At 44.2% G+C, this 23338-nt stretch overlaps 1 protein-coding gene across 2 annotated transcripts in view; it reads right to left on the reverse strand.

Annotated features, from left to right (window-relative positions):
* Window positions 1-10435: 10435 nt before the first annotated feature.
* Window positions 10436-23338, reverse strand: part of IDS (iduronate 2-sulfatase) — a 200534-nt gene continuing 187631 nt past the window's right edge. Inside the window, exons 8-10 of one of the 2 annotated variants that reach the window (XM_025371670.1) lie at window positions 22375-22501; window positions 18594-18767; window positions 10436-14888 (exon numbers count right to left, since the gene is read on the reverse strand). In XM_025371670.1, coding sequence (XP_025227455.1) covers window positions 14416-14888; window positions 18594-18767; window positions 22375-22501 — 774 coding nt within the window. In that variant the 3' untranslated portion in view covers window positions 10436-14415. Of the gene's footprint in view, window positions 14889-18593; window positions 18768-18796; window positions 18983-22374; window positions 22502-23338 lie in introns of those variants that run through there. The other variant, XM_025371671.1, reaches the window with a different exon arrangement.

Here is a 23338-nt window from a genome sequence, read left to right on the forward strand (position 1 = left end):
AATGCCTTGGGTTTAATCTGAAGAGTTCACATAGTCTGATCATATCCTAACGACAACTCAGTGAGATAGATAGTACTATCATGCCCTTTTACACATGAGGAAACTAATTAAGGCTCAGAGAGCTTTACCTAAAGCCACACAGCCAGTCAGGGATGGAGTCAGAATTCACACTCCAAATTCAGGGCACATTCTCATATGCCACCGTTTCTCTTAAAAGCTTTCAAATAAACTTTAAAAAGTGATGAAATACATATTTTCACACATTTGTCAGGACCTATTCTAAGTGTTGAGAATACAGTGGTAAATAAGATGCCACAAGGTCCTTGCTCTCTGGACTTGACATTCTAGCAGGGAAATATACAATGACCCATTAACAAGAACGGCACTCAAGTTCAGAAAATGGTGTATGCTATGAAGGAAATGAAGCAAGGTAATCAGAGGCAGATGTGGCAGGTCTAAAGACTTGGTGGCCAGGGAATGAGGCAAATTGTGCTTTCTACAACCCAGCATCTTTGGAGGAAATCCTGCTCCCCTAGGCTGTGTTTGTGTGAGTGTAAGGGCAGGTCCAGGTGTCCAGATCAAGGTCTGGCCACTGAAAGTGATAACCTGTGGAGCGATCCCACATCTCCATACTTTCTGCCAGGAGGTGTTTCCCAGGCCTGGTCCTCATCACCCTGGAAGTGGCTGTCAAGCTACAGGCAGCCCTGGTACCATATAAGTCTGGGATTCTCTGCTTTTGAGGACGTTAGGAAATGTATATGTGTATGAGGTTGGAGGTGGAAGATCCTTCAAAGCCTAGTGTCTACAAAAAGAAGGAAAGTAAATGCATAAGATGTATATTGCCGCTCACAATGAACACAGCTCCTATGTCCAGAACAGCTGGCTTCTTACAGGACTGTAGAGTATGACAGCTGGGAAGGATGGCCCCTAGATGGGAAGACCCAAGCCCCGAAAGGAGGATTATCCAGGGTCACCCACGTGGCAAGGTCAGGATCAGGGTCACTTTCAGGTGGATCCCACCCTTCTCCACGGCTCATGAACAAGGAAAAAGAGGAGGAGGCACACTTATGGAACAGATGCCAGACGCTGCTCAGGCATCGTATGTTCTCAATACCTGCTCACTGAGGGCTCAAAAACCCACTCAAGAGGAGCAGCTACTTTCCCCAATCCACTGAACAAACAGGCCCAGAGAAGGGAAGTGGCTTGCACAATGTTGTCCAGCTCCCAAGTGGCAGAACAGGATCAATCTGGGGCCACGAAGGTTCTTCCCTTGCTGTTGCTCTTGAGATCCCCCAGCATTTTTTTCCGGGCTGCCTGGATTGCCAAGCAGACCCCCAAAAAGGGGGCCAGAGATTGAAGGCTCTTCAGTTGCTCTTGTTTATCCACCAAGTCACAAAATAAAAATTCCAGGGATGCATGTCACCACTGACTCATGGAGGTCTGCACCCAGAGGGGAGAGCCTTGTGAGGAGTTGGAGGAGGTGAACATTAATATATCGGGACCTCGGAAATTTAAGGAGCCCCAGGTTCAAAATGCTTGATGTGCCACCTATAATACAATGCAAATTCCCCTCTGCTGCCTTCTCCTTCCTTCTCTGGCTGCCCAGAATGAAGTCTACTGCTGGCCCAGTAGTCCATGAAGTCTACCTGCAGACCCAGGTTCACTCTGGGACCTGGGGTGATCACACCAGGGGCAAGGCCTATATGACCACAGTGTGTGTGTGCTCAGCCTTCCAGAACCAGGGCATGATGGCCCTTGGTTGAACTCAGGGGAAGTGAACTCTGCCTTTCAGTGGGGCTTGGACTAATGCTACTCGAAGCTGGTGTGCCTATGTAGGTATTAGGGTGAAGGCAATAACCAAAAAGTGAAAAATGGAACATTACCGCCAGTTACTGTACAAATCTCTTCCTCTGAGACCCCTTCCCAACAGGCAGGTCTAAGAGCTTATTTGTTCTGTGAGAACATGTGACACATATTACCACCCACATTGGAACAGAACTCTGTGCTCAGCTTCAGTTCTGACCACCTCCCAGCTCTGAGTGCCCTCAGGGCGCCAGGGTACCTCCTTGCTACCTCACCTGAGTCACCCTTTCTGTGAAGGAAGGCCAGATTTTACAGATAAAAACACAGGGCTCCCAATTAAATTGGAATTTGAGATAAACAATGAATAATTATGTCGTATAAATATGATCCATGTACTACGTGGAACATACGTATATTAAGCAATTATTTATTGTTCATCAGAAATTCATATTTAACTGGGCATCCTGCATTTTATCCAGCAGCTGTATTCCTGCGGCCTACGTGGTGGTTGGCACCTGCCACCAACACTGCTTGATGGAGAAAATAGCATAATATTTTGCAATAGTATTTGGGGATGAATACTATAGGCTGCAAGGGTAACATTTGTGCATTTGTGTCATTTTTGGAAGACGTTTCCACCGTATATAAAGCCTGTGCCTCGTGGATTGCAAATGAGACCCAGTTCCAGAGGGGGCTGGGAATGAGAAAGCAGTTAGAAAACAACCCCAGGGCATCTGAGACCCAAGCTTCATCTGCCGAGTATTTTACTCTCGTTAATTCATAACAGTGTCTTTAAAATCCTGGACTAGAATTTGAGAACAGTCAGTGTGCGCGACAGTCATTACTCCTTGGAGACACTCACTCCTCCAGCCGGGCGCCCTTCGTGCGTTCTTGGTGCCACAGCGGCCTCCAGTGGTTCTTTGAGGAACCACACGCTGTCTCCACCGCCAGGCTCCAGCTTCTCCCTAAAGCCAGGGCGGAAGGCGGCGGCGCCCTGTGGCTGCCTAGGGGCCTGGGCTGTGTGGCCGGATCAGAGCTGTAAGGCACAAATCCAAGTGCGCGCGGCCGTAGAAACAAAGCCCTTCCCTGTTGCTGTGAAGTTCAGACCAGACAGGGTTCTATTTCATCTTCCACGCCAACGTGTAACGTATCTGCTGACCCAATTTTACAGATGTTCTCTTCAAAACGGACTCGGCTTTGTGAATATTTTTCTCTATCAAGCTGTGGTGATAGAAATGTCAAAAAGCGGGTGGGGGAGCGGGGAGGCTTGAAATAGAATGAGACACTGTTCTGCTCAGAATTGATTCTTATTCTACCAATTGGTTGGACTGGAATGAATAGTGGGAAAGGTGAAACCACTGGAATTAGGACCCCCTACCCCTGCCCAGTGCCTCTTACCGCCAACCTAGCAACAGTCTTGCTTCATTTCCTAGAAAGGGCGGCACCAGCGATCCATTATTGAAAACACGCGACTCCCATAACCTTGTTCATTTTCATATGTGTAGCTCAGGGCAAGAGGTTCTCTGCTACGGCTTCCCTTTGATTTGAAAGCAATACAAAGAATAAAGGAAAATCAAAACTGTGGACATAGCAAGGCTGACGCTTGATCCTTCCACACACATGTGTGCCCTCCAGTTACTACAAAGGCAATTTTCCAAACGGGTGGTCGCCAGCGTTCTTCCTTTCACAAAGTGATTTTCTGGCGGTTTCATAGCTTTGCCGTGGCTCCTTTGCACATCATTTCAGCTGAAATCTACTCCCTGGATCGGGAGACCCAAGAAGAGAAACGTTGTGGAAGCAGCAGTCCTTGCAAAGGACTGGACTTGGAGGTGAGCTGAAAATAGATTTGGTGGACTTGGATCTGAGGCTGCTTCCACTTGGCTAGCTGTGTTTCCTTGGTGGAGCTGCTTGCCATCTCTGGGCTTTTAGCTCCCACCTCAGAATAAGAAGCTGCAGTGGTGCATGCCTGTAGTCCCAGCTACGTGGGAGGCTGAGGTAGGAGAATCGCTTGAGTCCAGGAAATCAAGGCTAGGCTGGGCAACATAGGGAGATCCTGTCTATTAAAAAAAACAAAAGGAAAATAAACAAATAAGGAGCTGGATGGGTGCCCTTCCAATTCCCAGTCTCTGATTCAAGCTACAGTACCTTTGGTCTTTCTCAAACTTTAAAAACAATTCTTTTCATTCATTCATTTAGCATACATGTAAGTGCCTAAATTTGTCAGGCCCTAGGTTAGAGGCTTAGTCTAGAAAAATGAATAAGAAATGTCCCCTTCCTTAGAAATAGGTCATTGCAAAGCAACGTAAAAAGTACTAGAGGGAAGATAGGAACTCGGGTTCTGTGCACTCTGCTGATGGGAGTGTGAATTTGTGCTACCTCTCTGGAGGAGATTTGGCACTAGCTTCCAGATTTTCAAATGCAGACACTTCACCAGTCAGGAGCCCTGGTTGTTTTACTGACTAGTTAATTTAAGCAGAAAAAAATGATTTTTGTTTTTTGTCTGTCTGTTTTTGAAAGGCTTGAGTAGCTCATAGAATCCCAGGGGAGGCCAAAGTCAAAAACCTAAAAAACAGGTAAGGACAAAGGTGACCAGGCAAGCTGCCATAACCACACAAAAACAGTCTGGTAACCATAGTGACGCTGCCAGTGCTGGACACTGGTGGTTACCATCACCGCAGAGCCTTCCTCTGGGGGAAGATGAATTCACACTGGTTCCTGCTTTACCAACTCAGGGAGGAAAGCATCTTGCTGAGTTGAGTCAAAGTCATATGCCTGCTCTCTAGCCACAAGGAAGTCATGGGAAAATGAGCTTCTGGCACTTTGCACCTCTGCAGTGGCAAGTGGGCTCCCCCTGCCTGCCACTCAAAATAATTGAGTGCAGAATTTCCCGAGTTGAGAAAGGCACTTATGATGCTGGTGTCCAACATCATGTCAAATGTCCTCTACACATACCTTTGACCCAAGAATTCTATTTCTACAATTTTATCCTTTAGAGATACATTAATACACAAGTGCGCAAAGATGGCTGCATTGTTTTCTGTCATTTCCCTAAGCTCCTATTGCTGACTCTTTAGGTTGTTTCCAGCGTCATTTCTATTACAAACTATGATGCAGACATCACCATGCAGCCATTATAAACACTGTACTCATTCATTCCACAAACATTTGCTGTGGGTGTTACTGTGTACTGGGCACTAGGAGACAATGATGCAAAAATAGACACTATCTGCCCCCATGGAGCTTACTGGGGAAACAGATATAAATGAAATAATTACACAAACCAATGTAAAAGTACAACCAAGCTGAGGACTATGAAGAAGTGGTATGAGTGTGATGCAAGCTGCTACGCGACCAAGTCAAAGGCATCAGGGAAGGATGACCCTGGGAAGAAAGGGTTAAGTTGGCCCTGAAGATGGAGTAGAAGTTAAAACAAGGAGGTGTGGCAGGTCAGCAGGGGCCAAACCATGAATGGTCTACGCAAAGGGCAGGTTCAGGAGTTTTCTGCTTGTCCTCGTAGTAATGGGAAGCCATTGGGAGGGAGGGAGAGCAGGGAGGTACAAGTGATAGGCCGTGACACAATCAGGTTTGCATTTTGCGAAGATCATATTCAGAACTGTGTGAACTTGTTTGCAGTGCAGCAAGAGTAGGAAACCAGTTATGAAGTGGTTGCATGTCCAAGTGATAGGAGATGGCTTCAGAATGATACCTGGTGGAGGTAGAAACCTGGATGGATACACCGATACACAAAGTATCAGTGGATGCATGTATCAGATGGATACATGGATACACAAAGGAGTAAAAGCCTATGGCCTGGTGGTGGATGTCTCTATCCCATAGACTTCCTGGGCTATCCAGGGCACGCTGTGAGCAAACAGAGTCGTGAAACTCAAGGCTGTGAAAAGCAGCAGCCTCAGTATTTTCTTTTGTGGAAACGCTCACATTTATTAGACGTCATGGGAGAGGAAGGAAACTCAGAAGTTTCTACTTTTGTCCTCCAGGAAATGGCCTCACATGTTCATATGGAAATTCTGCCAATTTGTGTGTCATAGAAATTTGAATTTGGGGAAGCCCTTAGAAATCATGCAGTGTGAAAAGCAGACTACAGGTGCCATGCCACCACACACCCAGGTTGTAAAACACGGTGTAGAAAAACCAATGGGAGATAGAGTATGATCCATTTTTTATATATTATTCAGGGGAAGGACTATGCCAACCAAGTAAACAGTGGTGTTAGATTATTTTCTTTGCTTTTATATATTTTTCTAATTTTGCTGTGATGAATATGTAATACTTTTTCAACTGAGGAAAAATGCAGTATTATTTTTTTAAAAGAAATCACCTATTTAACATATTTTCTATGGGAGAGGAAACTCAGATGGGAGGGTCTCTCCACTGAAGAGGAAGAAAGAGAAATCCAATCTACTACTACTAATACATAAAATGGTTTGTTTTTAAATCTTCATCTTGATTTGAAAGCTCCTTACAATCTTTAAAAATGTTTTCAAGGCTATATGCAAAGGGCCAATCACCTTATATAGTCAGCATGCTATTTTAATAATTAAACATGCATTCTCCAATCATAGAAGTCTCAGAGAAAGAAGGGATTTTAGTAGTTTTTCTTTCTGTAGCAAATGTGTGCCTATGTTAGAGTTTCTCGGCCTTGGAACTATTGCCATTTGGGCCAGATAGTTCTTTATTGTTGTTGGGGAGGGGGTGCTGTCTGCGTGTGATTCCTATCATCCCTGGCCTCTACACACTAGATGCTAGTAGCAGCCTTTCCCCAGTTGTGATAACCAAATATGACGCTAGACACTGACAAATGTCCCAAGAGGAGAACTGCTCTCTATTGAGAACCTCTTGCCTACATGATGCTTACATACCTCAGATGACAACTCACCACACCTAGGAGCAGGCTCATCCAATGGTAAGCTGCTATGTTAGAAAGTTCAACCTCTGTTGTTTTTTCTTTTTCTTTTTCTTTTTTTTTTTTTTTTTTCTTTTGAGACGGAGTCTCACTCTGTCACCAGGCTGGAGTGTAGTGGCACGATCTCGGCTCACTGCACCCTCTGCCTCCCAGGTTCAAGCAATTCCTCTGCCTCAGCCACCCGAGTAGCTGGGACTACAGGTGCACGCCACCAGGCCTGGCTAATTTTTTTTTTTTTTTTTTTTGGATTTTAGTAGAGACGGGGTTTCACCATGCTGCCCAGGCTGGTCTCGAACTCCTGAGCTCAGGCAATCCACCCACCTTGGCCTCCCAAAGTGCTAGGATTACAGGCGTGAGCCACCATGCCCAGCCAAAAGTTCAACCTCTGGATGGCCATCTGTCTCCCTGCAGGGTCCAGTGCTGGATCTTCCCTTGGGGCTTTAGATAGTGTGTTTAATCTCTCTTGCCTCTGATGGTTCTTCAGAAATTTCAAGATAGTGCCATGCTCTCCCCCCAACCCCTACGTTTACCCACCCCAGAGTCTTTTCTTTCCCCATTTGAACACTTCTTCAACTGTTCCTCACATGACATGCTGGGTCTCACCCATCTTAGGGCTGTCCTCTGAACAGGCTCCTGTTCGTCCACATTTACATGACAGCTCCGTGTTCGCCACTAAACACAGTTCTCCAGGTGCTGGCTGACCGTGGCACATAGGCAGAGCAGCTTACCTCCTCCTTCCTCCTGGATATCCATTTATGTAGCCTGAGATGCCTTTCACTTCCTGGCAGCCACACCACCCCGCACCCCCATTCTGAGCTGTTGGCCGCAATGTGAAAGGGTTGCATGTGCAATACTGCTCCCTTGGGTCATCCCTCACTAGCACCTTGGTTCTGGGGCCTGCCTGTTAGGTCTCCATGTATCCTTTTCAAACTTCAGCAGTTTCCAAGAACTGGTAAGCATGCTTGCCTCTGAGGATAATAGGGTAACTGGGGAACAGGATGGAAGAGGAAATGACTCTTCATTGTATACATGTTTGTGCCTTTTTTTGTTTGAGACAAGGTCTCGCTCTGTCACTCAGGCCAGAGTGCAGTGACATGATCAGAGCTCACTGCAGTCTTGAACTCCCAGACTTAAGTGATCCTCCTGCCTCTGCCTCCCAATAGCTGGGACTAGAGGTGCCATGCCACCACACCCAGCTAATTAAAAAAAAAAAAAATTGTGTGTAAAGATGGGTGTCTTGTTATGTCGCCCTGGCTAGTCTTGAGCTTCTGGCCTCAAACAATCCTCCCTCATGTTTGTGCTTTTTAAACTTCACACCATGCCCAATAAACAAGCCAGTAAATGAATACATTGAAGTTACTTCACCTGCTGAGATTTACTCAATCCTTCCAACCTGCCCTTATCTATTTGGAAATGTATGTCTTCCAGTGTCCTCACCAATATAAGCAGCACTGCCTGCCAAATTTTTAGTCAAAACCAGTAGGATAGGTAGAAAAAGATAAACTAAGGCTCATCAAGACACTAAGCCAAGACCAGTAAACCGGCAAATTTCCAGTTGGGAACCCCAAGAACCCATTAATTTACTTCCTCTACCTTGTTGCTATTGCATATATGGTTTCCCTAAGCCTACCTAATTGGTCAGCCCACTTCCTCTCTCTTTCTGGTGAGTCTCTGTACTATAACTGCAGGGCAAGCTGAGAGGCATACCACTGCCCAGAAAAGTGTGTCTACAGTCAAGTGCAACTCACTGTCTACCTTCAAGAATTCAACTTCTTAACAAAACCCATGCCACAGCTGCCTTGGCCTCACATGGGGAGGAACAGGTTGGATACTTTAAGGGGGCAAACCTGTACCACAGTCTCAAGATCTGTTAAATGGCCTAAGGCAGCACCAAGCAGTCCCAAAACAGCAGCAAGAATTGCACACATGATAATGGCAAATTTAATGTGATTTATTCATATAATAACTCATGCTGCACTTAACATAAATACCAAGATATGTTTTTCAATAGTGTAGAAGATGTGAATCCATAAAATCTGTGAGTTAATGAGTACTGAATAAAAATCACCTGTGAAAGGTTCTTTCGGAAACACACCCAAAACTACAATAAATTAGGGCAAGGGTTTTGTAAATGGCAGCTTCAGTCCTACTCCAAACCTTCTTACCCACATAAATCATAGTCCCTGACTTTTATAGAGGAAAAGCCAAAAGCAGTTAACCCCTGGACTTTGCTCCTCGTCCACGTCCCAATTCTTGTTTCCTAGCATGTGCTGAATACACTACTAGACCTCAAGCTTTTGTTCCTCATTGGCAGTGGGAGCCCTCTTGCCTGGGCCGTCACATTACTCGGAGCCAGGTACCTGAGGGTTGGCTCCCAGCCACCTCACCTGAAGCCAACTTGTCACATTTGTTCTCTCCCACCCAAACTCTTTCCCCATCTGGGGATAAGGACTATCACCTGGAATCCAGAATCAAACAAGGGCATCCTTTGGTGATTAGCACCATAGATGACAGTGATCTCAAGCAGGGCATGGACTAATAGCCGGGAAACTCTGATCCCAAAGAAAATCCTTGAGTGTGGGCTCCCCACAACAGATTGTGTTTTATCAGACATTCAGAGGAAAGGGGCATCTGCCCCATCAGGTGAGTTAGTGGACAGGGACACCAACAGGAGCTTTCAGTAACATGTGGAAAGGCAAGACCCAAGCGCAGTGAGGGCTCTTGGCCATTATGGCCAAACGATGGGTGATGTGAAGGCACCAATTAATGACAGTCCTCTCTGCTTGAAGTTCTCATGTGCAGAAGAGAGAAACTGTCCTGGAGTACAAGGGGACCACTGAGTGCAGTGGGGCTGATGGCAGGTTCCACCACAACGGACTATCCCTAAGGCCCCAAGGGACAACCCGGGTTCTACTTTAATCCCAGATCCCAGGCCAGAACTCAAGAGATTCCTCTGAAGAGCTATAATCTCCAGGATGAACTTGGGAAAGGAAAAGGGGCTGAGCCTCTCTTTGGGAGTTTATGCCCAAAGCCCTTCACACAGTGAGGTATGGACAGCTTGGGAACCTGACAGGTGGTGAAAGATTGGGCAGAGAGGGAAGAGTCAGTTTCCCTCTGTAGCCAGGGTTAGGCTGCTCCAGAGTTACCTTGGTTACCTCCCAGCACAAAGCCCAACATTTTAAGTGATTAAAGATTAATGTAGGTTGGGTGTATACCCAAAACAATAAAGAGCAGGGACTCGAACAGATACTTGTACATCCTTGTTGACAGCAACATTATTGCAATAGCCAAAAGGCAGAAATGACCCAAGTGGCCATTGGTGGATGAATGGATAAGCAGAAAGTGGTACATACATTTCAGTACAAAAAATAGTAATAATGAAGCAGGGCTGATTACAGCTGCTAACCAAGAACTGTCAATGACATAAAAAACCAAGCAAACATTTTATTAGATCAAAAAAACAAGATATAGATTATACGTGGTAGACTGCAGCTATGTAAAGCTAAATATGTCCACATCTGCATATATGTCTTTAGGCAGGTAAAAGAGTGAAGGGAAATATACAAATGTCAGCAGTGGCTATGTCTCAAATGGTGGGCTTCTTTTCATCTCCAGTCTTCACATATTCCAGATTTTATGTAATGAGCATATATTACTCTGATAATGGGGTGGAGAGACACAGTAAGCATAAAACCAAACCACAAACAATGCAAAGGAAAATGAGTATTTATTCAATCTCCAGATTGGGGAGGGGTCTATGTGTTTAACAGGAAAAGACACAGAAAAAAACTATCACACAGGAAAAGATAAATATGTTTGATTACTTTAAAAGGTGAAACCCATAACCAAAATTTAAAGGCAAATTAACACAAGTGGAAATACAAATGCCCAACTATCGCACAAAGAGAACCACGATCAAGGTCACTAACAAGCAAAGAATTTTAAGCTTTTTGTTTGTTTGTTTGTTTTGAGACGGAGTCTCGCTCTGTCACCCAGGCTGGAGTGTAGTGGCGCGATCTTGGCTCACTACAAGCTCTGCCTCCCGGGTTCATTTCATTCTCCTGCCTCAGCCTCCCGAGTAGCTGGGACTACAGGTGCCCGCTACCACACCCGGCTAATTTTTGTATTTTTAGTAGAGACGGGATGTCACCATCTTGGCCAGGTTGGTCTTGAACTCCTGACCTCGTGATCCACCCGCCTCGGCCTCCCAAAGTGCTAGGATTACAGGCGTGAGCCACCGCGCCCGGCCAGAATTCAAAGTTAAAACAGGTTACCACTGTCACCTGTTACCATCAGGCTGCTTATTTTTATGTTTTTTATTTGTATGCATGTTTACTTTATGTTTCAGTTTACTACCCCCTAAGGCAGCAGGAGAGCAGGAAGAGAAGCAAAAGAGAGATGTTTTTGACAACTTGGCACTGACAGACTATCCTAAGGGAATAATCTGAAATACATAAAAACATTTTATTCACAAAATTGGTCATCACAGCATTATTTACAATACTGAAAATCTGGAAATAACCTAAATTTCTAACAATTGAAAGAAGGTTAAGTAAATTATAAGACTATGCAATAAAATATATTACCAGCAATACAAAGTATCTTTGTGAAAATCTGTAATAACCACACATAATACTTAGTAAAAAAAAGAACATAAATTGCATGATAAAGAACACAATATGACCACAACAATGCAAAAAATTCACACCCCCAAAAAAGACAAGATATTATCTGGCAATTTTGCAGTAAAATACTCATGTATTTGTGCTGCATTTCTAATTTTTCCATAACTGACACATCAATTTTATAATTAGGAAAAAAATATCTTTTTAAAGTAAAGCAAACACAAGATTCTTTAGCAATGTTCATTCCATCCCACAATAGAGTCTAGAAAGTCACAAAAACCTCAGCCTCCTTCAGGAGAGGGGGGGAGCTTGGTAGTGAAAAATGGTCATGAATGAATGGGTGAAGAGAGGGAGGGGACAACCTAGTAGGAGGGAGGTAGGGATAGGCAAGGGAAAGGTGGGGACCAGTAGTCATACTGGTCAGCCAAGGAAAGGGGCATTGTGGAGTCAGGGAAGACTCTGACTGCTCAACAGAGGTCTGTCTAGACCCAGTAGTAGGCACTGACGGTGTTATCAAAGGACAGGATCAAAGAGAGATTTTAGGAAGACACATGGATTATTTTAGGGACAGGGGAGGAAGGAGGAGGGGTGGGTAAACTACTTGGAAAGAAAGGGAGAAGGACTGAGAAGATGGCAATGGGAGTGGGGAAGAAGGGGCTGATTGCATTTGTGACCTCACTACCAAACATACTTTGCTCATCTCCAGATAAGTCTTTGTGGGGTAATGCAGGGCAAAGAAACAGCTCATAAGAGGAACCTGCCAACATCCAACAAATTCAGTTCAAATCCACAGAAAATCTAGGAGTCTCCAAAGAAAATCACAGTCTCGCTGTGTCGCCGAGGCTGGAGTACAGTGGCACGATCTTCGTTCACTGCAACCTCCGTCTCCCAGTTCAAGCGACTCTCGTGCCTTGGCTTCCTGAGAAGCTGGGATTACAGGCATGTGCCACCACACCTGGCTAACTTTTGTATTTTTAGTAGAGACGGGGTTTCACCATGTTGGCCAGGCTGGTCTTGAACTCCTGGCCTCAAGTGATCCACCTGTCTCGGCCTCCCAAAGTGCTGGGATTACAGGCGTGAGCCACCATGCCCGGCCTCTAACGCACTGGGTTTTAACAAGCCCCTCAGGTAGTTGTGATGTTCCCTCGTGTTTGTGAGCCACTGAATGAGAGTCATTCAAAACGTCTAGAATCACTAGTTCTGCTGTCAGCTAAACCATATGAAAGAACCCCTGCTCAAGTGAAATAAGAGATTTCTACAAATAAAGTGACTGAAGGACCACTAATAAGTCATGTCCAGCTTAGTGGGGTTGGGGAAAGGTTATATGAAGCAACAAAGATATGGTTTCTCTAAGCCAAGTCAAGGTAAAGAACTGTGGAGTAGGCGATAAAGCCAAATGCACTGAACTATGTCATAAGGAATTTACAGGCTGTATTGTAAAAGTCACAGTGAACGTGATGACAGCAACAATGAGGATGAAGAACAGTGAAGAAAAAGCTGAGGGAAACCATTGACCAAAGAAAGCCGAGGCTCAAGAGAGAGACGAGCTTCAGGATCAGGAGATGAACAGGGCTCTTCAGTCACAGAGAAATCGTTGTTGCCAGAACAGTCAGTAACTTAACTGCTTAAAAGATCATCATGCTACCATATATACCTCTATTGTAGGCTAATTAATTTTAAAAATCTGTCTAAAATTTACTGATTTTAATATAATATCTTGTCATTTTTGGTAACAATACACTGCAGTAACTTAATGTACTTTGCTGTATTTTGTTTCACAAACATTTACCTTGAAACACTGGAGACTTTGTAAAGAGACAATTACTAAAAATTACTCCTTCACTACAGGACATTAGATATTTAATATTTATTTAGAAAGCTGCTGACACTTCTGATGACTACTGATAACTGATAAGATTCAACATGTTATAAATATGAGTTGTAAATATTCCATCCCTTTTGAGATTATATACACTAAGCTTTTTACTGCCACTGGCCTTTCTGGATACTTTCATATTTAAAGAATACAGAACCACATTCTGAGAGATTGACAATGACCTAATATTACACTAATGAAGTCTTCACAGTCCTCAAAATAATTTAGAATTTAATGTTTCAATAAGCAATTAAAATGGAATATTTTGTGCCTCCTGAATAAACACATGTCTGCAACCAACCGTCCCTAAAGAAGGATACTAATATATTTTGAGTGATTCAATCCATCCATGGATATAATTACATCTTTAAATGTTTTCCAGTGTGAATAACAGTCTTCTAATAGATGGCCATTGAGTTCAAGGGTCATATTATTTGTTAACAAATTATTATTTGGGCCAGAAAGTATCTGAAAAAAGTTTAACCAAATTTCCTACACACCTCATATCTCTAGTTTGTTGAGCATTATTTATTATTTGATGTAAAAAGTCTACATTAATTACTTCATACATATTTTATCGTGAGATTTTGAAATCCCATGGTCTTAGAAACAAAAATAAAAGATAGATTTTAAGACACCGGCTTCTGGTATTTTTTTTAACTTTAGATTTGAAAAAGAAACATGGATTACATGTTAACATAATATTTTGAATATATAGGGCTACATAAGATACATTATTAAATTACAAACAAAATAATCAGGAATTTAGTGTGGTGCCTAGTTTGATATATGGTTACTTTTTAAAATGCACTAAATTCCACAAGTAATGAAAGTATTCTTTGTGTATAATGTTATGTTTGGTTATTATGTATGGTCTTCGTATCCGAAGGTATGACATAATTTGTGTTTGTTTGCTTTGTATTTATTCAGTAAATAAGCTGTAACTGTTTTAAAAAGAGGGAAATTTTTTAAAAACTGGTCCAATTACCAATTATAAATTAATAAAGACTAAACGAAAAGGGTTGGCTCTTACATATTCTCAGGCCAAATTGTTGATGCATGTTTGGATTAACTAGCCCTCAGGCTGCTTCCAATATTATGGGTAATCACAAAACAACCAGCTCTAACTCCTCCTCTCACCAGCTGGAAGGGAGCACATTACATTTGCCATCCACGGTTGGCAAAACTCAAGGCATCAACAACTGGAAAAGATCTCCACCTTGGGAATCATTATACATATTATGATCCTGCAATGGGTCAGAATCCACAAAATACAGTTCCCCTGCATGGATGTCAGAAAAGTTAGCCAGAAATTCATCAGGATTGAAGCCAACCCACACAGTATACCTATAGTCTATGGTGCGTATGGAATAGCCCATGATCTTTATATCTTTTAAACTCGGCTTGTCAGAATTCCACTGAGGGAAATCTGCAGGCCGGGGATACTGGCTATAGGCAATCAGTTCACGGGGATTACCAGGGAGGTATGGATCCTCTTCCAAGTCACGGAATCGAAAATGCTTCAGAAGGTTCTTGCCTTCTCTGCACAGCTCAACGTGAAATGAAGGAACGGGGCAGCGAGGTGGAACCTGCAGTCCTGCAAGTCCAGCCAGCGTGGGAAAAAGAGACACAAGTTCCACAAGGTCCATGGATTGCCTGCCTGAAACAGGAAGCAACAGAGCAGAAATGGGTTACATTATAAAAGCCTGCCATGGCCAGGCAGGATCAGTAAAGGAACCTGTCTGGGCTCCATGTTTTCTTTTTATAATTTACAACATTTATCTTTAACAACAGACGTTTAGAAACACCACCTCAGCACCTCACCCTGCATTAATTACTCATCCAATCAAATAGCAGGATGCAAAATTAAGAGTCCCACCAGCCTGCTGGCACTTTTTAAAACAACCTGAATTTTGGAACCACCAATGTAATAACTGACTCAGACAAGGATCATCAATTAAGGCTAAAACCACTAGGTAAAAAAAGTCTGTTGAGGAACAGGATATTCTGAGTCCCACAGGATCACCCCACACATTACCCCCTTCTGGATGTCTGCATTAGAGTTATATTTTCATTTTATTACTGTCATATACACACACCATAACATTTACCATCGTAACAACTTTTTAGTGTACAGTTCAGTGGAATTAAGTACATTTACACTGTTGGGCCATCATTACCACCATCCATCTCCAGAACTCCTCTTAATTTACACAACTGAAACTCTGTCCCCATTAAATAACAACTCCCCTTTCTCCATCTTCACCCAGCAAGTGGAAACCACCATTCTACTTTCTATGTCTATGAACTGGACTACTCTAGATACCTCATAGGAGTGGGATCATACAGTTTTTGTCCTTTTGTGACTGGCTTATTTCACTTAGCATAATGTCCTCAAGGTTCATCCATGATGTAGCATGTGTCAGTTTCCTTCCTTTTTAAGGCTGAATAATATTCCATTGTATGGACAGACCACATTTTGTCTATTCTTCTGTCAATAGACATCTGAGTTGCTTCCACTTTCTGGTTACTGTGAATAGTGCTGCTATGAACATTAATGTACAACCTTTGATTGAATACCTGTTTTCAGCTCTGTGGATATATACCTAGGAGTGGAACTTCTGGGCCATAGAGTAATTCTATGTTTAACTCTGAGGATCCACCAAATTATTTTCCACAGTGGCTGTACCATTTTACATTCTTACCAGCAATGCACAAGTGTTCCAATTTCTCCATATAATCACTAACAGTCTTAACACTTGTTTCGTTTGTTTGTTTGTTTGTTTAGACGGAGTCTAGCTCTGTCTCCAGGATGGAGTTCAGTGGCGCAATCTCGGCTCACTGCAACCTCTGCCTTCTAGGTTCAAGCGATTCTCCTGCCTCAGCCTCCCAAGTACCTGGAATTACAGGCATGTGCCACCACGCCCAGCTAATTTTTGTATTTTTAGTAGAGATCGGGTTTCACCTTGTTGGCCAGGATGGTCTTGATCTCCTGACCTCGTGATCCACCCACCTTGGCCTCCCAAAGTGCTGGGATTACAGGCGTGAGTCACCACACCCGGCCTTTCACAGCTTTTTGTTGTTGTTGTTTTTTATTAATAGCCATCCTAGTGGGTATGAAGTAGTATTTCATTGTGGTTCACCCATATTTAAAGTCTAAATATTGTACTTTATATTGATTCCTGTTAAAATTGATCTTGGATTTGCACTATCATGCTGGCCCTTCTGGATCTTTAAGATAGTGCTTTATCATGCTTGATTTCATCTTCTAGACACCTAATTTGTAAGTAAAATAAAAAGAAAACAAGTAAAGAAAGTTGAAAAGGGTACCTTTACAATGGCAAGATCTGGCTGATGCCTAGCTCTTTAACTGAGTGATCAAACTTACAATACTAGCAACATTGGCCATGAAGTGCACCCCCCTACCCCCAAATGTGACACAATGGGAGAATACAACAGCCCATGTAGCACACGTGTCAAGAATGTTACCCTGAATGTAGTCATGTGGAAACAATCAGACAAATCCAGGCTGTGGGACACTGTATAGGACAACTGGCCTGGATACTTATAAAAAGATGAGGTCAGGGAGATAATGGGGCCAGAACATGTAAGGCCACTGTGACGACTTTTACTCAGATCAAGAAGGGTACATAAGAGCCTCCTGTGCCGGGCTGTGACATGACTTGACTTGACTGTGGCTGCTCTGAGGAGGAAAACCTCCAAGGGATCCAGGGCACAAGCAAGGAGATCATTTAGCAAGCTGTTGCAGTACTTCAGCACAAGATAGCAGCAGTCTGGGGGTCCAAGGCAGTGGCAGGGGAAGTGGTGGGAAGTGGTACACAGAGTCCGAATGGAGTGTGACAGGCTTGCTCATAGACTGAGTATTGCATATGGAGTAAGAGAAAAACCGGGGTTGAGATTATTCCATGATTTTTTGGCATGAGTGACTATTTTCATTTCTTGAGGACAAGAAGAGTGCTGAAGGAAAAGCTGAAGATGAAAGATGTGAAGTCCAGCTTTGGATATGTTAGGCTGGCTAAGTGGTAAAGACTGTTGGAAACAAAAGCCTGAAGTTCAGGGAAAAGACACAACTAGAGATAAAATTTGGAAATAAACTGAAAGGCAGTGCAGTTACATCCATTTCTAAATTGCTGAACACTTCCCAACGAAAGTTTCAGAAAAGATTCTCAACCAATCAGAAGATCTTTCCCAGCAAACAAAGGGCTAAAATCATGCCTTGAAACTGTTTAACCTTTCTATCAATGACATGAAAGAAGACAGGGCATGCAGTGCACAAAAATCAAATGTGTAAAAAATAAAATTGGGTAGTATAAAGCAAACTCGGAAAGATCCAGAAAGGCCAGAATGATGGTCCAGAACCAGACAAATTTAAACAGGAATCAACATACAGTACAAGATTTAGATATTAAGGATGGATTAAATGCATAAGTCCAGAAAGGGGGCAATCTGGTTTAGCATAGTTCATAGAAGAGGTGCTCCAAAAACAGCGAACATCATACGCCATTTCAGAGACAGTATACAACCTGTCTCTGAAATGCACTGGGCAGATCGAGTCAGGATAGAACTCACAAGAACCCACACAGGTTGCCCACACATCCAGGAGGGGTATATGGTCCAACTGGTATTCTGGAAGTGCTTTCTCAAACTGAAACATTTTGGAAGACAGAGACCAGAACAACCACAGGTCTAAACACTACCTTGTGACGAATGGTTGAAGGACTGGGAATTTCAGCCTAGAGAAGAGAAGGTATTGGTGGAGGGATAGGGTGGGAGGCATCACTGCTGTTTTCAAAGTTTTTAAGGACTGGTACATGGAAGTCAAAGTAAACTTGCTCTTCACTGCTGGGGAGGGCAGAGTAGAATCACCTGGTAGATTTTACAGATCTAGTGGTTCACTAGATTGATGAGCTGTCAAAATGGAAAATGTACCCCCTACAAAGGAGGCTGAGTCCCTACCAAAAGGGTGCATTGAGGGAAAGGATTCTACTCATCTGTTACGGGGGCAGCCCCTTCCTCTAAGCTCTGGAGCAGGCTCTTGTAGAATGTACCACAGCCCTCCTCATCTTGGGGATGCACCTGTTCCTTTGTCCATCATCACCCCACAAGGCTCCTTGTGGACAGGCACCATACTTGTCAGTTCAGGTTCTGTCACTCTTTCCCTGCCCAGAGTATGGGAGATGCTCAGGAAGCATGTGCTGACCACAAAATGTTGAGAAGAAATTCCAACACAAGGCAGGAAGCAGGGTCTGTGTAACCTCCAAAGCCTATGATTCAATAAAGTGGTTCACATATAAACTAAAGGTGATCTTATTGTCAAGCAATATCATTTCAGCATATTTTATACCTGGTTCCATCAACTCTGAGGCGGAATCAAAAGGGTCAAGGTAAGGGAAAAGCTTCTCGCCTGCCTCCGGAAGTGAAGCCGTCCTTCCAGGAACATAGAACATCAGGGGAACATGGGTAGCAACATCAAAATTGCTGTATTTGGCCCATTCTCCATGTTCACCTAGAGCCCACCCTAGTTCATAAAAAGCACAGAATGACAGAAAATGAATAATCATCAAACCACAGCTTGTTTAGTTTAGACACCATTTCATTTCCTGTTGTAAAAACCAGAGAAAGTAGAAACTCATCACCTAGAAGAAAAATTTTCACTTGGAATTACCACAGAAAGGGTGATTTCAACAGAATGCTGCTGTACTCAAAATCAGTTATCTGTCCTCATGAGGAAACCTTTAAAAAAGAAAAAATAATGAAATTTCCAAACTCAAATATCTTAACAAACTACTAGCAACATATACCTAACGTAGGGCTCTGTGGTGGTTCCCACATATGCACTCCTCCCCTGCTAAGACACGCTCCTCCTTGACAGAGTGGGAACCCTGAAAGCTGTAGTGTCACCACTGCCCTGTCCTGTACCTACCTATCTTTTGACTCATTTCCTCCAAGCTCAGGTTTTCAGTTTTGGGTGTGTGCCACCTAAAACTGAGCTGTGGAACTGCAGCACAATCATCAAATTCAAAAAAGGCAAGGACATCTTGCTCAGATTTTAAGATACACCATAGATGGAGTAAACTAAAACCTTTGATTCCAGATCCTTAACCCCGATTAAAAACAACACAACCCTTCATGCCTATTTAAAACGTCCCTTGCAAAAGATGGTTTGAATATTCCAAGTTGGAAATACCCAGTCTTTTTAAGTTACAGCACCCTTTTTGATACAAAAAATGGGCATGACAGAAATTGTATAGTGAGTAGTGTTATAAAAATAACCAAACACACCAAAAGCTGCCACGGGTAAATTTGAGAAAGTGCTGAAATACACCACACAGCGTGAGACCCTGCTGGCTCTGTCTAACAGATGACGCTGGGGCTGCAAATGGTGTCCCAGCCTTCCAGCGTCTGTGGTCTCCAGAACAGGGTTGAAACCTGTTCTGCGCTGACACTGCTCTCCTAAGAAGAACCCAAGTTGAGAGGAGCCTCTTGCCCACTCATCTATAATCAAAGCAGACTTGATGCCCATCAGAGTTGCCCAGTGATTCTGGTGAGCCCTTCCTCCCTCTGGCTGTGAGTACTGGGGAGCATGGTGGGGACTTTCAGATAGCTCGGTGGAGCGCAGAAAGAGAGGGAGTTCCCCCTGACTCCTGCCCCAGTCGGTCAGCCCCGTGGGCCGAGGGGTAGCCCCACTGCTCAACCTCTCCACTCTCTTGGGGAGGACGAGGCAGCCTTGACCCACGAGGGCTGATGAATGGGTCGGTTATCGGCAGGCTCCTAGGCCACCAGCTTGGAGATCACNCTCTGTCTAACAGATGACGCTGGGGCTGCAAATGGTGTCCCAGCCTTCCAGCGTCTGTGGTCTCCAGAACAGGGTTGAAACCTGTTCTGCGCTGACACTGCTCTCCTAAGAAGAACCCAAGTTGAGAGGAGCCTCTTGCCCACTCATCTATAATCAAAGCAGACTTGATGCCCATCAGAGTTGCCCAGTGATTCTGGTGAGCCCTTCCTCCCTCTGGCTGTGAGTACTGGGGAGCATGGTGGGGACTTTCAGATAGCTCGGTGGAGCGCAGAAAGAGAGGGAGTTCCCCCTGACTCCTGCCCCAGTCGGTCAGCCCCGTGGGCCGAGGGGTAGCCCCACTGCTCAACCTCTCCACTCTCTTGGGGAGGACGAGGCAGCCTTGACCCACGAGGGCTGATGAATGGGTCGGTTATCGGCAGGCTCCTAGGCCACCAGCTTGGAGATCACATTGTCCCTTTTAGATTCAGTGTGGCGGGAATCTAAAAGGTTGAGGATGGAGAAGCCTGCAGGACGGCAAAGTGAGGGACCCCGGCAGTGGGACCTCAGGAATCCACCCCTGAAACTCTGACTGGGGTGCCCGTGGAGGCCCTGAAGGTACAGCAGTCAGGCGCTCTGTGGCATTCTGAATACTGGCACGCAGCCTTCAGCCTCTGCCAGCTTTTGTGAGCTGACCTGCACCAGGCAGAGGTGGCCCCCAGGCCTGGCACAGGGTCTGACACATGGTACATGCTATAGAAATAACTGTGGACTGCCTGACTGCAAGATCTCATTGAACGTCTGGTGCCGGGCCTCAGCCTGTGCTGCTGCAGCCAGGAGCAAATACAGGGAAGTCCGGCTAAGGAGAACGCATGCCTGTGTGGGCCCCAAGGATCCGTCTCAAGATCAGGAGGAACAAGAGGCCAGTGACCTTGACAGGCAGCTCAGGAGGTTTCTGGCTCCTGCTCCAGAGGCCCAAGATGAGGACGTGGCAACACAGGGAGGCCCAGGGAATGATGAGCTCAGGGACACCTGTTAAACTGCACTTTCCCATGCCCAGACCTGCAAGTTCCTGAGACCAGTTGCAGAAACCAGCATGTTTTACTAGCTCCCAGACGGTTCTAATGGAGAATGTCCCAGGAGGGTACTCTTAGATGGGCTATTTGTAATCTACGGCAGCTGCCTCACAACAAAGAGTGTGTTCATGGAGAAAAGGAAACTGGGCACTGAGGGGTCAGAAGCAGATGGCAGATCATCGGGAATATGTGAAAAATTATGGCACCTCCATATATATTATTACAGACCTTTCTAAGGGAAAAAGCAGGCTTCTGAGAAATGACCCAGAGATTGTCTATGATATTAAGTGTACAAAACCAGGGAACGTTAACAGTACACACAGAACAAGCAATCACATCTTGTGACATACATGTTACAAACATACACATGTATATCCCTTTGTGCATATGTGCACAACTGATGGCTGGCAGATGGATCCCTAATCCATTAGCACCTCTTAGCCCTGAGCAGGTGGGAGAAAAGGGCAGGATGTTCTGGCCCTGAATTATATGCTCTGTATCCTTTTTTCTCTTTACGATAAGCACAGGTTATGATTTACTATTATCCTATTTCATATTTGATGATATAAATTATTTTCCTTTTTCTAAGTATATCGGTATTATGGTTATACTTCAAAAGAGGCAATATTTTTCAGAGATAGTGATCAGAAAACAGAACCATCTGGGATTTGCTTCAAAACAATTCGGAGATGGGGGAGTGGGTGAGTGGGAAACGGGGGGAGCTGCTGTTTTATTCCCTGCTCTTGGAATGTTGAAGAATTTAAAAAATGCTTTTAAAAAGATAGTTTCATTTTTGGAAAAGTAGGAACCAGCCTTAAAGGAGATAAAGACTTGAAAATCCCAGGCTCTCAGCAGAGAAGACAGCGGGGATAGGGGTGGGAGGGCTGGAGCCAGGCCTGAAGAGCTTGCTGGGCTCTGCCAGGATTGTTCTGGATCCTCTCCACCCAAACTAAAAGACCTCCAACCCTCCAGTTAAAAATGGGGGTTACAAGAGCTCTGCCACACAAATGGAGGGTTCCTGCTGCATTCACCAAGAAAAAAAAAAAGTTGCTACAAGACCCTCCCCCACCCACCCACACCTATCCGTCAAGCATCTAAGATAGAGGTCTCAGGACTTAACAAGTTGATCATAAAAATACCCCAGGATCCCAGACTCAAGGCACCACTGGTTCACAAAAGAGAACAAACCCATGTTTATGTCAATGGCAATTTTGCAAAGCATGTTTCACAGGAAAGTTCAGATGTTTTGACTCACCAGGGAATTTCAAAATGCTTACCATGATCCGAGGTAAATGCAACAATGGTGCTGTTGGCCAGCTGAAGATCGTCCAAAGCACTCAAGAGGCGGCCAACCTGTGTATCCAAATATGACACAGAGGCGAAGTAGCTCTGGCGGATTTTCCGCTGCAAATTAAAAAACATAATAATGAGAGTGACTGCAATTTAAATTGCCATGGCATACAGAGATAATGCTTGCCTGAGTATCTCTCCCAATCCCAACCCCTTAGTTGATGCCCTTAATGATTTTCTCAGCCAAAATGTAACACTCCTTTTCCTACCGTCTGCATCGCTTCACCCACAGAGTCACAGCAAAATCTGTAGGTCTACAAATAAGATACATTTCTAAGCAAATCAGATTTCACTTTAGGGCACAGATCACAGTGGATGAATGTGTCACCTACTGCTCCTTTCTGTCTCCCTCACATATTCTGATGGGTTCCAAGAGATGAACATGTACACAGAAACTGATCCTACAGTCCCTTGAAACACAGGCCCACACATGCTCTGATAAAGGTCACAAAGATACAATTCAGTTCTGTTCATTTCCTGTGGCTGCCATAACAAAATATCACAAATTGGGTGGCTTAAAACAACAGATATGTATTGTCTCCTAGCTCTGGAGGCTAGAAGTCCAAGATCAAGGTGTTGGGAGGGCCATTCTCTCCCTGAAGGCTCTAAGTAGAAGAATCTTGCCTCTCCCTAGCTGCTGATGGTGGCGGTCAGTCCCTGGCATCCCTCAGTTTGCAGCTGCATCACTGTGTCTCCATCTTCATGTGTTCTTCCAGTGTATCTCTCTCCCCTCTTCTTAAAGGACACTGATCATATTGGATCAGGAGCCCACCTTACTCCAATATGACCTGATCTTAACTAATTACATCTGCAATAAACCTATTTCCAAATATGGTTACATTCTGTGGTACTAGGGGTTTAGGACTTCAACAGCTCTTTTCAGGGAAAAAA

Source organism: Theropithecus gelada, chromosome X (genome assembly GCF_003255815.1).
Source record: "Theropithecus gelada isolate Dixy chromosome X, Tgel_1.0, whole genome shotgun sequence".
NCBI classification, from domain to species: Eukaryota; Metazoa; Chordata; class Mammalia; order Primates; family Cercopithecidae; genus Theropithecus; species Theropithecus gelada.